The sequence below is a fragment of the Kryptolebias marmoratus genome, linkage group LG15 (genome assembly GCF_001649575.2).
Source record: "Kryptolebias marmoratus isolate JLee-2015 linkage group LG15, ASM164957v2, whole genome shotgun sequence".
In the NCBI taxonomy this organism is placed as follows: Eukaryota; Metazoa; Chordata; class Actinopteri; order Cyprinodontiformes; family Rivulidae; genus Kryptolebias; species Kryptolebias marmoratus.
The window spans coordinates 19,945,496-19,960,706 of record NC_051444.1 but is presented as its reverse complement, the minus strand read 5'-3'; the positions used below and the strand labels follow the sequence as shown (position 1 = coordinate 19,960,706).

The 15,211-nt window shown below is 43.6% G+C and overlaps 2 protein-coding genes and 1 non-coding gene across 3 annotated transcripts; 2 read left to right on the top strand and 1 right to left on the bottom strand.

Annotated features, from left to right (window-relative positions):
* Positions 1 to 613: 613 nt before the first annotated feature.
* Positions 614 to 5,685, top strand: slc7a6os (solute carrier family 7 member 6 opposite strand). The gene is made up of 5 exons (XM_017425897.3): positions 614 to 890; positions 1,507 to 1,833; positions 3,210 to 3,416; positions 3,831 to 3,963; positions 4,906 to 5,685. Exons 1-5 carry the CDS (start codon positions 702 to 704, stop codon positions 5,025 to 5,027), a joined length of 978 nt encoding a protein of 325 aa, XP_017281386.1. The 5' UTR covers positions 614 to 701; the 3' UTR covers positions 5,028 to 5,685.
* On the bottom strand, positions 5,426 to 15,068 carry slc7a6 (solute carrier family 7 member 6). The gene is made up of 10 exons (XM_017425896.3): positions 14,895 to 15,068; positions 11,504 to 12,063; positions 11,314 to 11,439; positions 10,066 to 10,210; positions 9,830 to 9,953; positions 9,640 to 9,743; positions 9,434 to 9,530; positions 8,668 to 8,817; positions 7,962 to 8,145; positions 5,426 to 7,869 (listed from the first exon to the last, which is right to left on the bottom strand). The coding sequence occupies exons 2-10, from the start codon at positions 11,991 to 11,993 to the stop codon at positions 7,802 to 7,804; spliced, it is 1,488 nt and encodes a 495-aa protein (XP_017281385.1). The 5' UTR covers positions 11,994 to 12,063; positions 14,895 to 15,068; the 3' UTR covers positions 5,426 to 7,801.
* trnak-uuu lies at positions 8,944 to 9,015 on the top strand. The gene has a single exon. It is a non-coding gene; the product is annotated as a tRNA-Lys (tRNA).
* Positions 15,069 to 15,211: the final 143 nt, after the last annotated feature.

Sequence of the window (15,211 nt, the reverse complement as noted above, 5' to 3'; positions counted from 1 at the left end):
TGTATCTTTGGGTCTGATCGACCCACTGCAGGCAGGACCGACATGCCGCTCAGCCAATCACGTCTCAGCAGACAGGCCTGCCCTACAACAGATCTACTGTATCTGTGTCTTCAGCAAGACACCATGTATCTGCTGCAGGAGATAAGCTGAAAACTATTTGTTTTTGTCAGTTTATAATTGTAACTTCTGAGCAGTAAAGACAAATTAATTGAAAGTCAGCTCACTCTAAGTTTAAACTTTGAGTTATCGCAGTCTTGGAAACAAAGGACTGCTTTATGAATGTTTTTATGTTTCTTTTTGCTTTTCAAAATGACATTTACTATTGTGTTTTATATTTTTTAAATGCACCACGTTAAGCACTGTGACTGTACCAAAGATACAAAATTGCCTTTGACTTCGCAACACTGGTTTTGATAAGTGCTTTACAAGCAAACAATCATATTAAAACAAGTTCATTTGATTTTCATTTGATCAATTCTGGTAAATCTTGTAGCATGATGTTGCACCCTCTTGCACAGCAGGTGGCGATATGCACTTTAAAGCCATGCGCAGTCAGCCAGTAAATTGAGAGAAGAAGAAGTAACAGTATTCGGGAATTAAAGCGGAGTGACACCTCTCGCATTTTATTATTTTTCCCTATCTCAATTTACCAGACAACAAACCGGAGCGGACAAGAAGACAGGAGGAGACGGAGGACCGCCATGGATCCGAACACGACCATCTTACGAGTCAAAAGAAAACGGGGAACCGACCCCGCGGACGCTTTGTTGCTTGCGTGCAAACGTATTCGGCCCGAATCGTCCCAGAGCCCGGGAGAAACGGTACCGGAGCCCAATGAAGCCGAGGTGGAAAACTCCGTCTTCAAACTCGTGGCGACCGTAGCGACACAGGTGAGAGGCCCCGCCGGGACCGCACACAGTCAGCCGACGAAACACACAGCTGGCGGTGGAAAGGGGCAATGTGAGAAGAATCGAGGCGAAGTTGTTAAATTAACAGACGTAACGATTTTGTGAAGTGGATAATTTGTTAGCAGGTTATAGCTGGAAGTGGCGGCTGTCTCCTGACAACAAAGCCTGCTCTGTTGTTAGCATGAATACTAACGTTAGCATAGCGCTCAGCTAACCTCGACTCGTTTTGTTGACGTTGAAGGTGTTTTTTTGCGGGTAAATTAAATATTTTAACCTGGTCCGAAAATAATATATACTGGTAATCTCTCAAACTCATTATGTTAAATACAGTTTAATGTGTACAGCATTGGTGCTGTGTTTATATGCACCAGTTAGCTTGTTAGCTTTTTTGCCTGATCCAAAACTGACATGTCAGCTGTTTTTATTTATCTATTCTTTTCCTAAAAACACCATTAAAACAATTATTTTTACTCAGATTCAGTGACTTAGGAGTGAAATGATGATTATTTACACCTAAAGCAATTATCCTAAATGTTTTTGTTGCTATTGCTGAAGTAGGAATAATAATCTGGTCTTTTTTTCTTTTTTTTCTCCCCAGGATGCTCCTGTGCAGACGCAGGTTCGGCAGGCTCTGGCCCGGCCCCGGATGGCCCACGCTCTGCGCCCCTCTGCCACCAGCTCACAGCGGATCATCGGGGACCTGAGGAACACGAAGTGGAGCACCCGGAGGGAGGAACGCTACAGAATACTGTCCAGCCACCGTGCGGGTCTGTCCAGGTTGGCTGAGCGGCAAACCCCTCAGACGGATGCTTCCGAGGCTGGGGAGGAAGGCGAGAAAGCAGCGGATAAATGGGGCGCTGGTGAAATCCAGGTCGTGGATCTAATCCACGAGGAGGCGGAGAACCAGGACAAACCTCTTAGCAAGGTAACTTCAGTCACTGTGAAATGTTTCGACAGAAAGGTGGTGCCTGACAGGGCTGCGACAGCGCAGCCACAATGTCTCGGGACTTTCTCAGTTGCAGAGGCACACAGTCTTGCTCCTTGAGTTTTGAACATTAGCGACAGGTTTTCTCTTACGGTAGCCCGAGTAGACACGGGTTTCTCCAACCTGCTTTGAACCAACCTGAATTCTGGCACAGGCCTCTTCAACCTGAAACATTTGAGGCAAATGTCCAGGGTAAAAAAAAAAAACAGTAGTGATGATAAATAATAATAATAATTGAAAAACGGGTCCAGATCTGCCCATCTTCTCTTCAGAAGTGTACGCCAACAGAGTAAACGGTAAACGTGGGCGGTCGGCTGCCAAAGTGAGTGCAAAAACAAACCAATAACAAATGATGCGCGTGGCCAAGAAAGCAGATGTGCAAGTCATGCAAAAAACTGGTGTAGCGGCAAAAAATAATCAACAAATGGTGAGATGTCTGTTTCAGAGAATCAAGAGAAAGATCGATCTTTGTCTTTGAAAAAGAATTTTATTCTGAAGGCAAAAGAGCGTTCGGAGACCTCAGTCAGGAGAAAAACAACATACACTTGTATAGGGAAGCCTCATTACATCATTTTCAGCCACACTTTTACATAGTTACCGAGCAGCTTCGTTTCTCACGAAGAAGATCTGATGATAACAGGGAGTGAGGAAGCACTGAAAACAAATCAGCCAAGTCCAGGTCCAGAAACGAGTATGGGAGGACCAGAGTCTTTCCCAGTTCCCACATAGAACCGAGAACGAAAGCATTTCAAACCTCGATACAAAAAAAAAATCAGAAGAAGAATAACTTCATTAATTCTTCACTTGCGCAGGCAAGAATCCTAATTATTGTTATACATTTTACTATTTAAAAGAACAACATTAAAATGTTCCATTACGTTGGCTGTGGATGCGGCCGCACAGACCCTCAGAATTCAGTGAGACTGAAATAAAAACGTCACCAGCTGGTCTCCCAGCAGTCGCAGCCAAGTGACATACGACCCTCAAGAGTAAAGGCTGATTGAGAGTAGGATCGAGTCAGAATGTTGGTCTCACATTAACATTAACAACAGTGGAATACATATAGAAGAAATTCTCATTACAAAGAAGTATTGTTTGCTTCTTTTATCATCAGTTTTAGTTGTTCACCTTCTCGAGGAACACGTTGCAGCGAATGAGACTTCACGGATGTTTCCTTTCAGACGATCACGTTGGTTCTGGTCGTTATGCTCCCACCAGAGTGGGGGCACTAAACTCCGAAACATCAGTCAGCGCCATTAACGTGGACCTTTTTTGTAGTTGTTTATCTGTCCTCTTTTCTTCCCGCCCACTAAAAGGTGCTCCCTTCAGACCCAGAAGTGATTCTGTGCAACAACACCAAGATGCTCCGGGAGCGTTTGAGCGTGTCAGGGGAGAAGTTGGGGGCGGAGCACCGGGAGCAGGACGACGACTACGTCTACGACCTTTACTACCAGGAAACTGTCACACCTGGCTGGATCCAGGACATCCTGTCTGTCAGGGTCTACGCCGACGAGGGAGAACTGGTGTGTGTGGATGGATGGACGGACAGATGAATGAGTGCTGAAATCGGAGTGAGTGAATGAAGAAATTTGGGGGAAGTAGTAAAAACAATTTAACACAAAAAGAAAGAAGTTTGCCTTCCGGCAGTATTGGTTTTGTTTGTTTTAATAAAATCAAAGCGGTGTTTGAGGGGTCTTGTATTACATTAATCTAATAGCATTTAGATTATAGAACTTCTTAAAGTTTTTATTTTGAAAGGACCACAGGACTGTAAACAGTCTGTTTTTTAGTGTTCATTTTGGTCAATAGATTGAAGCCATATGGCTTTTTTTTTTTTTTTTTTGTTATTCCATGCAGTTTAATAAAAAATAACTAAAAAAAAACAGCCATAAATTAAAAACACAAGACTTCCAAATAAACACGTTGCTGTTTCTCAGGTTCCTGATCTCGTGGTTCATGAAGAGGAAGTCTATGAGGATGAGGATGATGAGAATGAAGAGAGTAACTGGAGGAATGACTACCCTGATGAGCAGAGTGATGCAGACAGTGACAGAGAGGAGCGCTATGGAGGTAAGTTTCTTTGTGTGTGTGTGTGTATTTAAGTTCAGTGGAGCTGCATGTGACTTTTATTTTTCAACTATTGCCTAAATGCTCACAGTATCCTGTGATCATATTGAGTCACAAGTCACGTTTTATTTTATTCTAGGTCAATTGACCCCCCCCCACACACACACACACACACACACAAATATTTTTATCTGTTAACTAATAAAGAAAGTATAGTTTAGGGGATTTTTGACCAAACTACCCAGTCTTCATACCCTTGTCTGATGCTTCTGCCCATCTTTTTTTTTTTTTTTGGTGAAATCAACCCCTCCACTTTGATTGGTGGAAATGGTGCTCCCAATGTGTTTGCAATTTAAACCATGCTAAATCAGACTGGGGTTAAAAAAAACAAAACAACTTTCATAAATATGGATTGAAGTTGATCTGATTGAACGAATGGCGCCACCCAGTGGCCTGATGCGTCACTTGCAGATATACGGCGGCGTGAAGAAGTGTCTGCCTCCTTGATTTCTTATGTTTGCATGTTTGTCTCACTTGAATGTTTCAGATCATCAGACAAAGATAACACAAAATGCAGTTTTTAAATGAAGGTCTTTATTATTAACTTACATGGCTCTGTGTGGAAAAGGTGATAAAACATAAATTAATTCTGGTTTGTCACGTCTTTGGAAAGCTGAGTTGAATTTTTTCAGCCACACATAGGCCTAGTTTCTGCCAGATCCTTTTTATTTTAAATATATATAAAGTTGTAAAGTAGGCTTTTGATTTATATTCATATTAACACATAATAGTTGTGTTATCTTTATTTCAAATCCAAAAATGTTCTTATCAAGTTTCATTTCGTGGAAGAAGGGGCAGAAATGTCCCTTTTTTTTTAATTTGCAATGGTTGCAGAGACATGGTTCAGGTCATGGTTAAGCATTTATTTATGCGTTTCTCGCCCAGGTTACTGGGAGGAGGAGCACTCGTACAGCCGGAGGAGCTGGCAGCGCTACCAGAGGGAAGTGCTGCACGAGCTGGGCTGCAGCGGCGAAGACGACGACGCCGACAAATCTGATTCCGATTAATCCGTTCCTTACTGCACCCCGCTCAGCCGAGCTTCCCAGTGCCCTGTCCACAAATAACACCTCACTCTGAGGGCCTCTGTGTAGTCGAGAGTAGATTTAAAATAAAACACACACACACCAGTGCAGCAGCTTGTGTAGCACTTGTCGTACTTTACACACAAGTATGTGCCAAAGTATTCCCACGTCCTGATGATTCTGTATCTTTACTACACAGACGGTGAAGGAGTGGGCGTTATTTCCAGAAGGATCCGGCGTGTCTGTCTTTGGTTTTTATTTTGAAGCCGTGGTGGAGTGACTGTATGTGGGTGTTTGTTCAAAGTGGATGCGTGTTAGAATCGTTGCACATTAGTGTGGTATGCCTCGTACGCTTTGCGCCGTTAACTCCTTTTGTTTAGTGAGGGTTGTCAGGACACGTGTGCTTGCAGTTAGGATGTTTGCATTTTGTGCATGGTAGTGCGTACAAATAACTGTTAGATTTCCTCTTTATTTTTTCTTTTCTTTTTGCATAATGTGAAAGCGTGGTGCGTACAGTTCTGTTGTGGGAGTGAGTCTGCTTCAGAAATCCTCCTTTTGGAAGTTCAGATTGTTTCTTGGATGCTTGTTGAAATAAAGTTTTTGTAAATATGTAGATGTGTAAACAAAGAACTTTCAAAACAAATATCTGTCTGTTCTTTTTTTTTTGTGTGTGTGTGATAACCACACCAGTGTGATTATCTGTATAAACAGTTACCAAAACCTCTGATTTATTTTCAGGCAGCAATTTGCAGCCTTCTAAGTGATCTGCTAATGATGGCCTCCACCCGAGGCACTACAGTGTAATTCTGTTAGCAGCACGCATGTAAGAGTGACCCTACAGATCTGAACTTCTGTTCTAGTTTTTAGTATCCTTTCATTCTTGCAGACAGTGTCAGAGGTCACAGATAGGACGCGCTTCCTGTTGAAGGTTGGAGTTTATTAAACGGCATCAGTTCAGGTGATGCTGGTAGTAATATAGCACAAGGTTTCCCTTTAAACCAGTATTTTTACTTCCCCCAAAACGGTTCAACACAACTGTTGTGCCTCAGTGGCATTTGTAAAAGACAACATTAAAGACTAAATGGTATTCTTAGAAATGAAATAAGCATCATTTATAACAATGTGAAAATATGCCTTAACTTAAAGGTGGAACATTACTCAGAAATTAAGTCATTCAAAAAAAAAAAGTGCAACATTTAATGTAGTTTAGACAAAAAATACAATATTTTAATTTAACGAAAGAATATGGCTGATAGTTTCCTGCAGGTCTTTGGTAAGATTTACAGCACTTGCTTATAGTGTAGACAGTATTTCTCTGTTTAATTGGGTACAATCCGTGGAATATAAGTAACATTATTTTCCTGTATCTGTAATCATAAAGACAGCACCAGTAAAATTTTCATAGGCACACAATTTTAAAAGATGTTCTGTATGTTTAAGTACTGATGATGGTCATTACACAGTGTGATCGATGTCCACTCACTGACAAAAAGTAAAAAGGTTAAGCACCCAGATAAAGTGGAGAAATTACATGAAAGGTAATGTGACTGTATGACAATGATTAGAATATTGGATGAAATAGATGATAGGATTGGCAGTATGGGCACAGTGCTGGGCCCATGTCAGCACGGTGTGACCCCTCCACGGGCCTCGAAACCAGCAGTGATTTGGTGTGGAATCCTCTCTTAATTGGTCCTGGAGATCCAACCAGATTGTCACTGGGTCGGTGTTGACTTTCAAGCTGATATGTTCGAGGCGATTCATGGACACCAGGGTGCTGTCTTGGGGGGCATAAGACACAGGATATCACTGAAGTAGCACTGTGCCATCAGGTTCCCCTGAGCCGGTACTAAAGGCAACCTGAAGTCAGACCCTGAGGCTCTTCAGACGACGTAACACCGGTGTGTCTCTCCACAACATTGGCAGGGTCAGTCCTCTCCTTTTGGCGCTGCCGCACGTGCAAACAACAGTCATCTGTGGTGATGCAGAACAGATTCATCGCTGACGATGGAGCACCACCGCTCACCATCAGTCAGTGTGTCTCATGGTCACGGTGCCACTCCAGGTGTCATCTCTGCTCTGGTGTTACTGCATGGGACACTGAACCCATAGTCCAGCTGATGCCAGTTGTTGAGACACAGTGTAGGAAAGAGTCCAATGCCTGTGTCTGGAGGGCAGATACTGATGTTTGATAATGCTTGATGCATAATACAATGACTTCCTTCGGTCTGGGGCAACCAGAAGTTTCACGACACATCTGAGTGCCCTTATGTACCCACTGGTCTCAACTGGTCACTGTGGCATCTGTACCTGGCTGCATGCAAACTCCATCAAGTGCTGGTAATATTGTATAATGCATCTGTGAGGAGATCCTCACTCACTGTTTTGCCTGCCTGATAACACTATCACTTACTCTCTCTGGTACCTGTTCTGGACGTGCCAGCTCCTTCCGATCTGAATCATTTACTTACCCACTGCTAGTCTGCCTCTGTACCATTTTACACCTACAGCAGACCCTTTCTTCTGGGTGCTTAACTTGTTTTGGCAGTGAGTGTATATATGCAGGGTAATTATATATATATTTTTCTTTTTAATCCCAGAATAATTTTGTGTGAACCTGTGGCAGCATTTTCAGTGTTGAGTGAAGTCTGACTGCTTCAGCACGGTAAACAGGAACCATATTGTGACCCTTTAACTACAGAAATCCTTGTGTGGCAGCTATGACACTCCACAGCTGGCGTTTTGAAGCGTATAGGAAGCTACTGGCTTTTGTCCGTATCTGTCAGGACACAGAAGCAGGTGTACTGGGTGAAGATAGTCAGGGAGCCTGCAGCAAGAGACAATATGTTAATGGATAAAGATACATGACCACGTTACTAATCTGATTTGTGCGGCGAGCTGGGTGACGGGTACACGCACGCAGCAGCTTGATGATGATAGGCGGCCTCTTGGACTCCGGTAAGTAGACACCCAGGACGTAAACAGGAACCCCAGACAGGGCGATGGCGATGCCGATCAGAGAGTTGATGGTGTCGCTGTAGAGGGGCACGGCCACGAGGAAAACGGCGCACAGGCAGAACACCACCGGGTACAACAGGGTCAGCTGCAGAGAGGGAGAGCAGGAACAAACAACCATGAACACAAGATATTTTTGTTTCATTTGTTCTTGTCCTGCTTTGTAGCAGGACTGGAACTCATTTTAGGATGGAATAAATTTATAGTAACCACTTAATCGCATTGAACCTTCTGGTCTGTAGTTTGAAGACCGGGACAGAAATCCTCTGTTTGGTAGGAGGTAGTTCCAGTTAATACTCTGTATGTCTTCATGGCCTGTTAGCTCTTTGCGCAAAATTACAGAATAAATTGTTTTTTTCCCCCTTGTCTACAGAAAATAATATTAGGACTTTTGCTGAAAATAAAATGAAAGAACAGCTTTGATGGTGCTGCGTTTGTTCTATCTAGAGGATGACCATTTTGTTCCCTGTTCCTCTGTTGGAGCTCTGACTACACGTCAGCCTGCTGTGCAGAAAACATTTAGAAGGAGCGGTTCGGCCCTGTTTGTCCCTTAATCCGTTTTAACCTTTGCTAATGAGCCGGATGTCAATAAATGACCGGACTGTGGTACCTTGAGAGGTCTGGGTCTGTCGGGCTGCTTCCAGCGAAGGTAGATCTGCCCGGCGACAGACAGACCCATGAAGAACCAGTAGCTGAAGCTGTAGTAGTTGATGAGTTGGAAGACATCCTCGACCGTCAGGTAGATCAGCGACATGATGCACTGAACAAGGAGGAAAATAATAACAAGCTATAGCCTTTATTGCATTTCAATCTCAGCACTCTATCTGGGTCCTTAACATTTTTTTGTCAGTGAATGTATTTTTGGGTGTAGAGATATGCATTAGTTGCCTATATGGTCTAGTGGTTAGGATTCCTGGTTTTTACCCAGGCGGCCTGGGTTCAACTCCCAGTATGGGAACTAAAATTGAAGGTTGAAGGACTGGGAGATAAAGTTAGAGAGGCCAGACTGAGATGAAGAGGAGGGACAGTGGGTATATTGGTAGAAGGATGTTAGAGATGAAGCTGCCTGGAAAAAGACAAAAGAGAAGATATATGGATGCAGTTAGAGAGGACATAGTTGGAGTGAGGACAGAGGACACAGAAGACAGAGTTAGATGGAGGAGGATGAGTCGCTGTGGTGACCCCTGAAAAGGAAACAGCTGAAAGAAAAAGAAGAGGTGCATAAAGATGGTCACATTTTCAGATTTGTGCCACTAGATGTCGCCACATCAAACACATTGGACTTTCAGTTGGGAAAAACAAGTCAATTTCCCAGAGCTGTACAACTATTGCCCTGTTTTCTGTAGAATCTGGTTGTAATGGATACTTTTTCATACATTGAAGATCAGAGCGGGGATCGGAGTGAACCTCTGTATGTGGATCATGGACAGAGCGTCAGGAAGGTGACCCTCCCGGGATCCCACGAAGAACAACCTGAACACAGCAAGAAATAAAATGGACACCGGGGTGTTCTGCAAGGTGCCTGTCTTGTGCAGTGATCCTGTAAAACTGAACCACATTTGAGAAGATGTTCTGGTTCTACCTGGATGCAGCTATAATGGAAGAGTTCAGGCCTCCATAACACGACAGAGCTACAGCAATGGGGATGGTCCAGCTCATGACACCCAAAGTGTGATCTGCAAAAGTCTAAACACAACACAGACAGCTGGCAGTAACTGCACTCTGTCATCTCAATCCTGTTCATTTTTCCCATCAGCAGTTCGCTCCCTCACCACTGCCACAGCATCGCTGCCCAGTATAGCGCCAACATCCAGAACAGCGTAGTAGGCCACGTTGGTGAGGATGTAGATGATTGTGACAATAGGCATGGAGATGGCAATGGCCAGGGGCAGGTTCCTAAAACAACAACACGTCTCATCAGTTTAGGGCTGGTTTCCTTCCTCTGACTTGCTACTGCTGATACATTCTGTGGTAAAAAAAAAAAAAAGTACAGAGATGTAAAGATCACCTCTCAGGGTTTTTGATTTCTTCTGTTACAAAGTTAAGGGTGTCCCAGCCAGAATAGGAGAAGAGAGCAGAGTACAGCGCCAGAGCAATGTCACCAGGATCTGATGACGAACCCTCAAAGGACGACTCAAAGTTGTCTGTGTAACCTATTAGGAAAAGGATGAAAAGAAACATTTAAATCATTTTAAAAACGTTGCTCTGCAGCAGCCGAGTTAACTGTCGATGTCTGACTGAAGTCTGCTCTGAGGACAAAATCAAAATGTAAGAAAAGTGAAACTCCTCACTGTTCAAGAAGACAAAAGATGCTGACATTAGGCCAAAGTGGACAGTATTCTGCTTATAGTCATTGTAAAAAGACAAGAAAGACTCTTTCAGTTTTGTGGTTTTACATATCAGTAAATTAAAAAAAATCAAGTGGTCTTCCCCTGGTTTTAAAATAACCTATTGTAAATTAGCAAATAATATTAATTATTCAACAAAAACTAAGCCAAAAGTACAAAAACAGTGTGTTAAAACAATTCCACTTTTACTGCTTCCTCACAAGTCAAGAAAAAGTAATTAAATGTGGCTAATGAAATCATCAGTAGACATGAGCTCCTCTTGGTTTGCTGCTGGGGACCACTCAGGTGTGTGTTCACACAATTTTATGGTCTTCATTTTACAATGAGAAGGTAACTCACAAACAGAAACAATTCACAGCAAGTCTTTCATTTTTAAAGAAAGAATGTTGCAGAAGTGTCACCTCGAGGTCAAACTGTGCTCCTAGAAATGGGCCTCAGTTAGCACGTCAAAGGTCCCAACAGAACAGTCACAAAGAATAAAATAGGTATAGCTGTTTCAGAAAGGTTGTCAGGAGAAAGCCTCCTGTCTGTAATAAGAACATGGCAACGTTTCATCTGAACAAACCGCAAAACCTCTGAAAAAAAGGACTTTGAAAATGTTTGGCTATAACACTGTCGTATCAACTGCCAGGCACAGTGGTGGAGGGCTGATGATTGGGGCTTGTTCTGAAGGCACAGGCAGTCACCAAGTCAAACTCCTCTGTAGACTAAAGTATTGTAGAGTCAAATGTGAAGCCATTTCCCTAAAGGTGATGTCACTTTTTGATAACCAGATAATCAGTGTATTTGATCAGTAGCTCCTGGCTGCTGGTTGCCTCAGTGCAGTAAAAGCAGTAAAAGTGGACATAGATTCTGTTACACGACAATGTAATATGCCATACTTTGATGACTACATTGACGCCACTCACCCTGGCAAAGCTTGACAATGCCCGTGACTATGATGACGATGAGGGCCGCCACCTTGGCGTAGGTGAAAACGTCCTGCACTCGTGTGCCCCACTTCACGTAGGCCGAGTTTATGAACGTCAGTAAACCTGGAAAGAGAGGATGACTCGGCGAACGTCCCTCAGCAAACAGAAGTGGCTCAAACATACTCACAAATGCACGCTGCAGCGATGAGCCTGGAGGCCACGTAGGGTGACTCGCATGTTGGAAAGAGCGGCTGCACCAGGTAGTTTGCGAACGTGATGGCTATGACCGCCTGACTGGTGGGCTCAATGATCAGCAAGGATGTCCACAAACGAATAAATGCAATGAAGCCTCCGAACGACTCCAGGATGTATGCGTACGAAGCCCCGGATTTGGTGATTGTGGTCCCCAGCTCGGCGTAACATAGGGCCCCCACCACCGAAAACAAGCCCCCGATGACCCAAATGACTAACGACAGCCCGTAGGAGGCGCTGTAGAAGAGCACACCCTTGGGTGAGACGAAGATGCCCGAGCCAATCATGTTCCCTACAATCAGGCTGACCCCGTTGAGCAGGGAGATCTCTTTCTTGAGCTCCATGGTCTCGCTGAGAGCCTCCCGCTGATGGGAGGAGCGACCAGCACTCCCGTTCGTCCCCTCGGGTCCTTCACCGATCACCATGGCGCTGTCGTTTTCAGGGATGAGCCAGCGGGAGCTGCAGAGCGGCTGTGGATGCTTCGGCCCCTTGTTCCTGTTGAAACAAATTTAAAGGCACCGAGTCATTATCGGTGACGTAAGGAGGAGCCGAGAGCCACAAATCAATACCAGCACACGAACCAAAGCAAGGCACTAGAACAGGATATCCAAGTTTGCCTCAAAACGATCTGATCTGGATTGTGTTACGAGTCACTGGTGTACAGTAGAGGCATTAGTCACATATTACCTTCACTGATGTCTGTGTAGCCCAGTTATTCACCAAACAGATGTCAAGAACAAGCAGCAACATGAGTCTTACTACATAAACGTCCAGCACAAAAACAAGAACCAGTACAGCAAGGTGTGTGTTTTACAGGAAGGTGACATTGATGTGCATCAACATGATGACCTGTGGATGTATGTATTCTATTCAGTTCAATATACTTTATTAATCCCCATGGGGTAAAGGTTTGGTTACTCTGCCATCACAGATCCTGAGTATTTTCTGACAGATGTTAAATGAGCGCAGCTGTCCCAGAAAATACAGACAACTCTGACCCTTTTCGTAGAGGGCAGTAGTGTTCTTAGCCCATTCCAGTGTATCAACGTGCACTCCAGGACATTTGTAGTCCTCCGCTGTCTGCACATCTACGCTGACCTCTCCCGATGAAAACAGGAGTCACATGGTGGACCTGGTCCCCCTTAAATCCACCACCAGTTCCTTAGCTCCAGATGGTTCTGCTCACACCAAGCGGCAAAGATGTTGCTTTTACTGCCCCGAGAGTGCCCTGTGTCTCTGAACGTGAGGTGCAAGCGTAAGTTCGATCATCCAATCGCCTGTTCGCCTCACTTTAAACTCACCACCGCTGCGCCACATGCTGCTCTGATGGTGACAAACCAATCGACGAGGCTGAAAAGGCCCAGTTCATCTGCCAACAACCTGGGAGCTCAAAACATTTACATAAGCTCATCTCTTTATTTACTCATTTATGAATAACATCTTCATTCTAGACCTTTTTTTTTTTTAAACGACAACATTTTGATAAATTTAGTGTCGCTCTTTACCTTTCGCCTAAAAAACATCAGCAGATGTTGCAGAGTAGCTGAATAGCAGCGAGTCGCTCTGATGGGAGTCGCTGCTTGTGCTCCATTTAGCCTCGAAGCCGAGTGTGAGTCTTTACATGTGCGAGGGAACGTGTGTGAGTGTGTGTACAGTCTGTTTATACCGGGGCCTTTCTGAAAAGCATCAGGCAGCTCAGTTATGAATCCTTGAGTTAGGGTTTGTTATCAGTGCAGAATTTTATAACCAAAGCAGTTTATTTGACAGAGTTTGGCCTCGAAACTTTAGCTGCATCTACACGGACCCCTTTCCTCCTCCCCAGGCTTCTTACATAGGGCACACAGGACCAAAATAACTTTAAACTCAACAGGAAGCTGATAACATTGTTGACTTGTCCGTTCTTGTGGGGAAAACAAGTCAACACTTGGGAGGAGAGTGTTGTTTGTGGACTGTTTTGCTTCAATGTTGCCTCCTCTTCTCATAAAAATAAAAAAAGAGATTTTCCCAGAGTGTCAAAATGCACAGAGTCTGTGGGTTTCCATTTTATCTAAACATTAATGTGAGCCGTGTGGGCTTGGCTCTACCAGGCAGACACAACTTGGACTTAAAGACAAAACTAACCGGCTCTTCTTTTCCCGACTGAGCATGCATACGTGTAGGAACAGTGTGTTTTTATCTGACAGAGACTGTTTTCCTTTCATCCCTGTTTTTGTTCAACTCATCGAGAGAGCTCTGAGGGGAGGAGGAGCAACAGGCAGGTAAACAGGACAAAGGATTGGAATAAAGAAAACTTGTTCTGCATGTTTGTTTTAACACACAGGTTTCCAATGAACCCTAGTGCCAAAACTGTCTACTCAGTTTTAAAAACGTATATATATATATATATATATATATATATATATATATATATATATATATATATATATATATATATATATATATATATATATATAAGGATGCACACAGTTGATTGATGAGCCTTTAATTACAGAATAGTGCTGTAAGCAAAGGCCTCTGAATTTGTTTTAACAAGAAGATGTTGTACTTTTACGGTCACAGGTTTACTGGTTTCGTTAGAAGTTTGTTTTTTCTTTATTTTCTTTCTAAATCACTCCGCTTACAGAGGTTGTCTTACACCCTGCAGACTCATGAGTCACTAAAAAAAAAAACGAAACAAAACGTCCCCTTACAGCAGCAGCAGCCGGCGTTTATTTTTTTTTTAACTTTCTGCGTCAAGTTCAACGACGTCCCGAGTAATTTCCGCTTCCAGACTTTCAAAATAAAACTAATTATCGCGCAGCTGCAGCGGACTAGTTTCTTTTCATGCATTTATAGCAGGGTTTATGATTGTGATACAACCCAACGTTTCGTTACATTTCACGTGACGTGAGGTAATTTCTCGGTTAAACGGCGACATTTTCGATGTTATAATCCACAGCTGCTTTTTGAGTTTTTTCGAGTTTCGAAGTCCTTCGACCAGCCATTGAGATATACGACGTCGATGTCACGAGCAACACACGGTAGTGCAAGCGATTTATTGAAGCGAAGCACACCTAACAACAACCTTAACCCACAAGGTGTGCGCGCAACTTCAAATTTTGTTTATCGCAAAATTATTTTAGTTTGAAGTGTCAGGGTTCTCACTTCCGGTGTCGCGCTGCCTAGCGTCATGCGGACTTTTGTCTTTGTCCCGTTTCTTTAGTTAACAAAAATGATGATGATAATAATAAAACAAAATGTAGCGTTGCCTTCTAGGAGCTCGTACGCATTTATCGGAGACGTGAAGCAGTCAGCAGCAGGGGACAGGTGAAAGTGTCGGGTCTTACCTGCGCCGGTTCTCCAGCTCGGCTCCACATCCGCAGTAAACAACTGGCTGCTGCTGCTGCTGCTCAGAGGAAACACCGTGTGACGGTGCAGACACACACACACACACACACACACACACATCCTATCACACTGGACCATCGTGGACAGGTTCATCTGTCTGCAGGGAAAACATTAAAACATTTCTGTTCTGGTGGTTTAAAGCTGTGCTTCTGTTCACCTGCATAAGCAAGTCAGTTAAAAAGTATTCATCTCAATCACCTGACATAAAAAAGATCATCCTGAACTATGCCAAATGTTGCAGAAAGTGTTTTTGTTT

Excerpts from the sequence above, each read along its gene's own strand:
- slc7a6 (XM_017425896.3), bottom strand. The coding sequence starts at position 11,993 with ATGGTGATCGGTGAAGGACCCGAGGGGACGAACGGGAGTGCTGGTCGC. Across the intron at positions 10,211-11,313 it reads CATTGTCAAGCTTTGCCAGG|GTTACACAGACAACTTTGAG; the intron begins GTGAGTGGCGTC and ends TTTTCCTAATAG. Across the intron at positions 9,531-9,639 it reads TCCATTATAGCTGCATCCAG|GTTGTTCTTCGTGGGATCCC; the intron begins GTAGAACCAGAA and ends TGCTGTGTTCAG.
- slc7a6os (XM_017425897.3), top strand. The coding sequence starts at position 702 with ATGGATCCGAACACGACCATCTTACGAGTCAAAAGAAAACGGGGAACC. Across the intron at positions 891-1,506 it reads TGGCGACCGTAGCGACACAG|GATGCTCCTGTGCAGACGCA; the intron begins GTGAGAGGCCCC and ends TTTTCTCCCCAG. Across the intron at positions 3,964-4,905 it reads CAGAGAGGAGCGCTATGGAG|GTTACTGGGAGGAGGAGCAC; the intron begins GTAAGTTTCTTT and ends TTTCTCGCCCAG.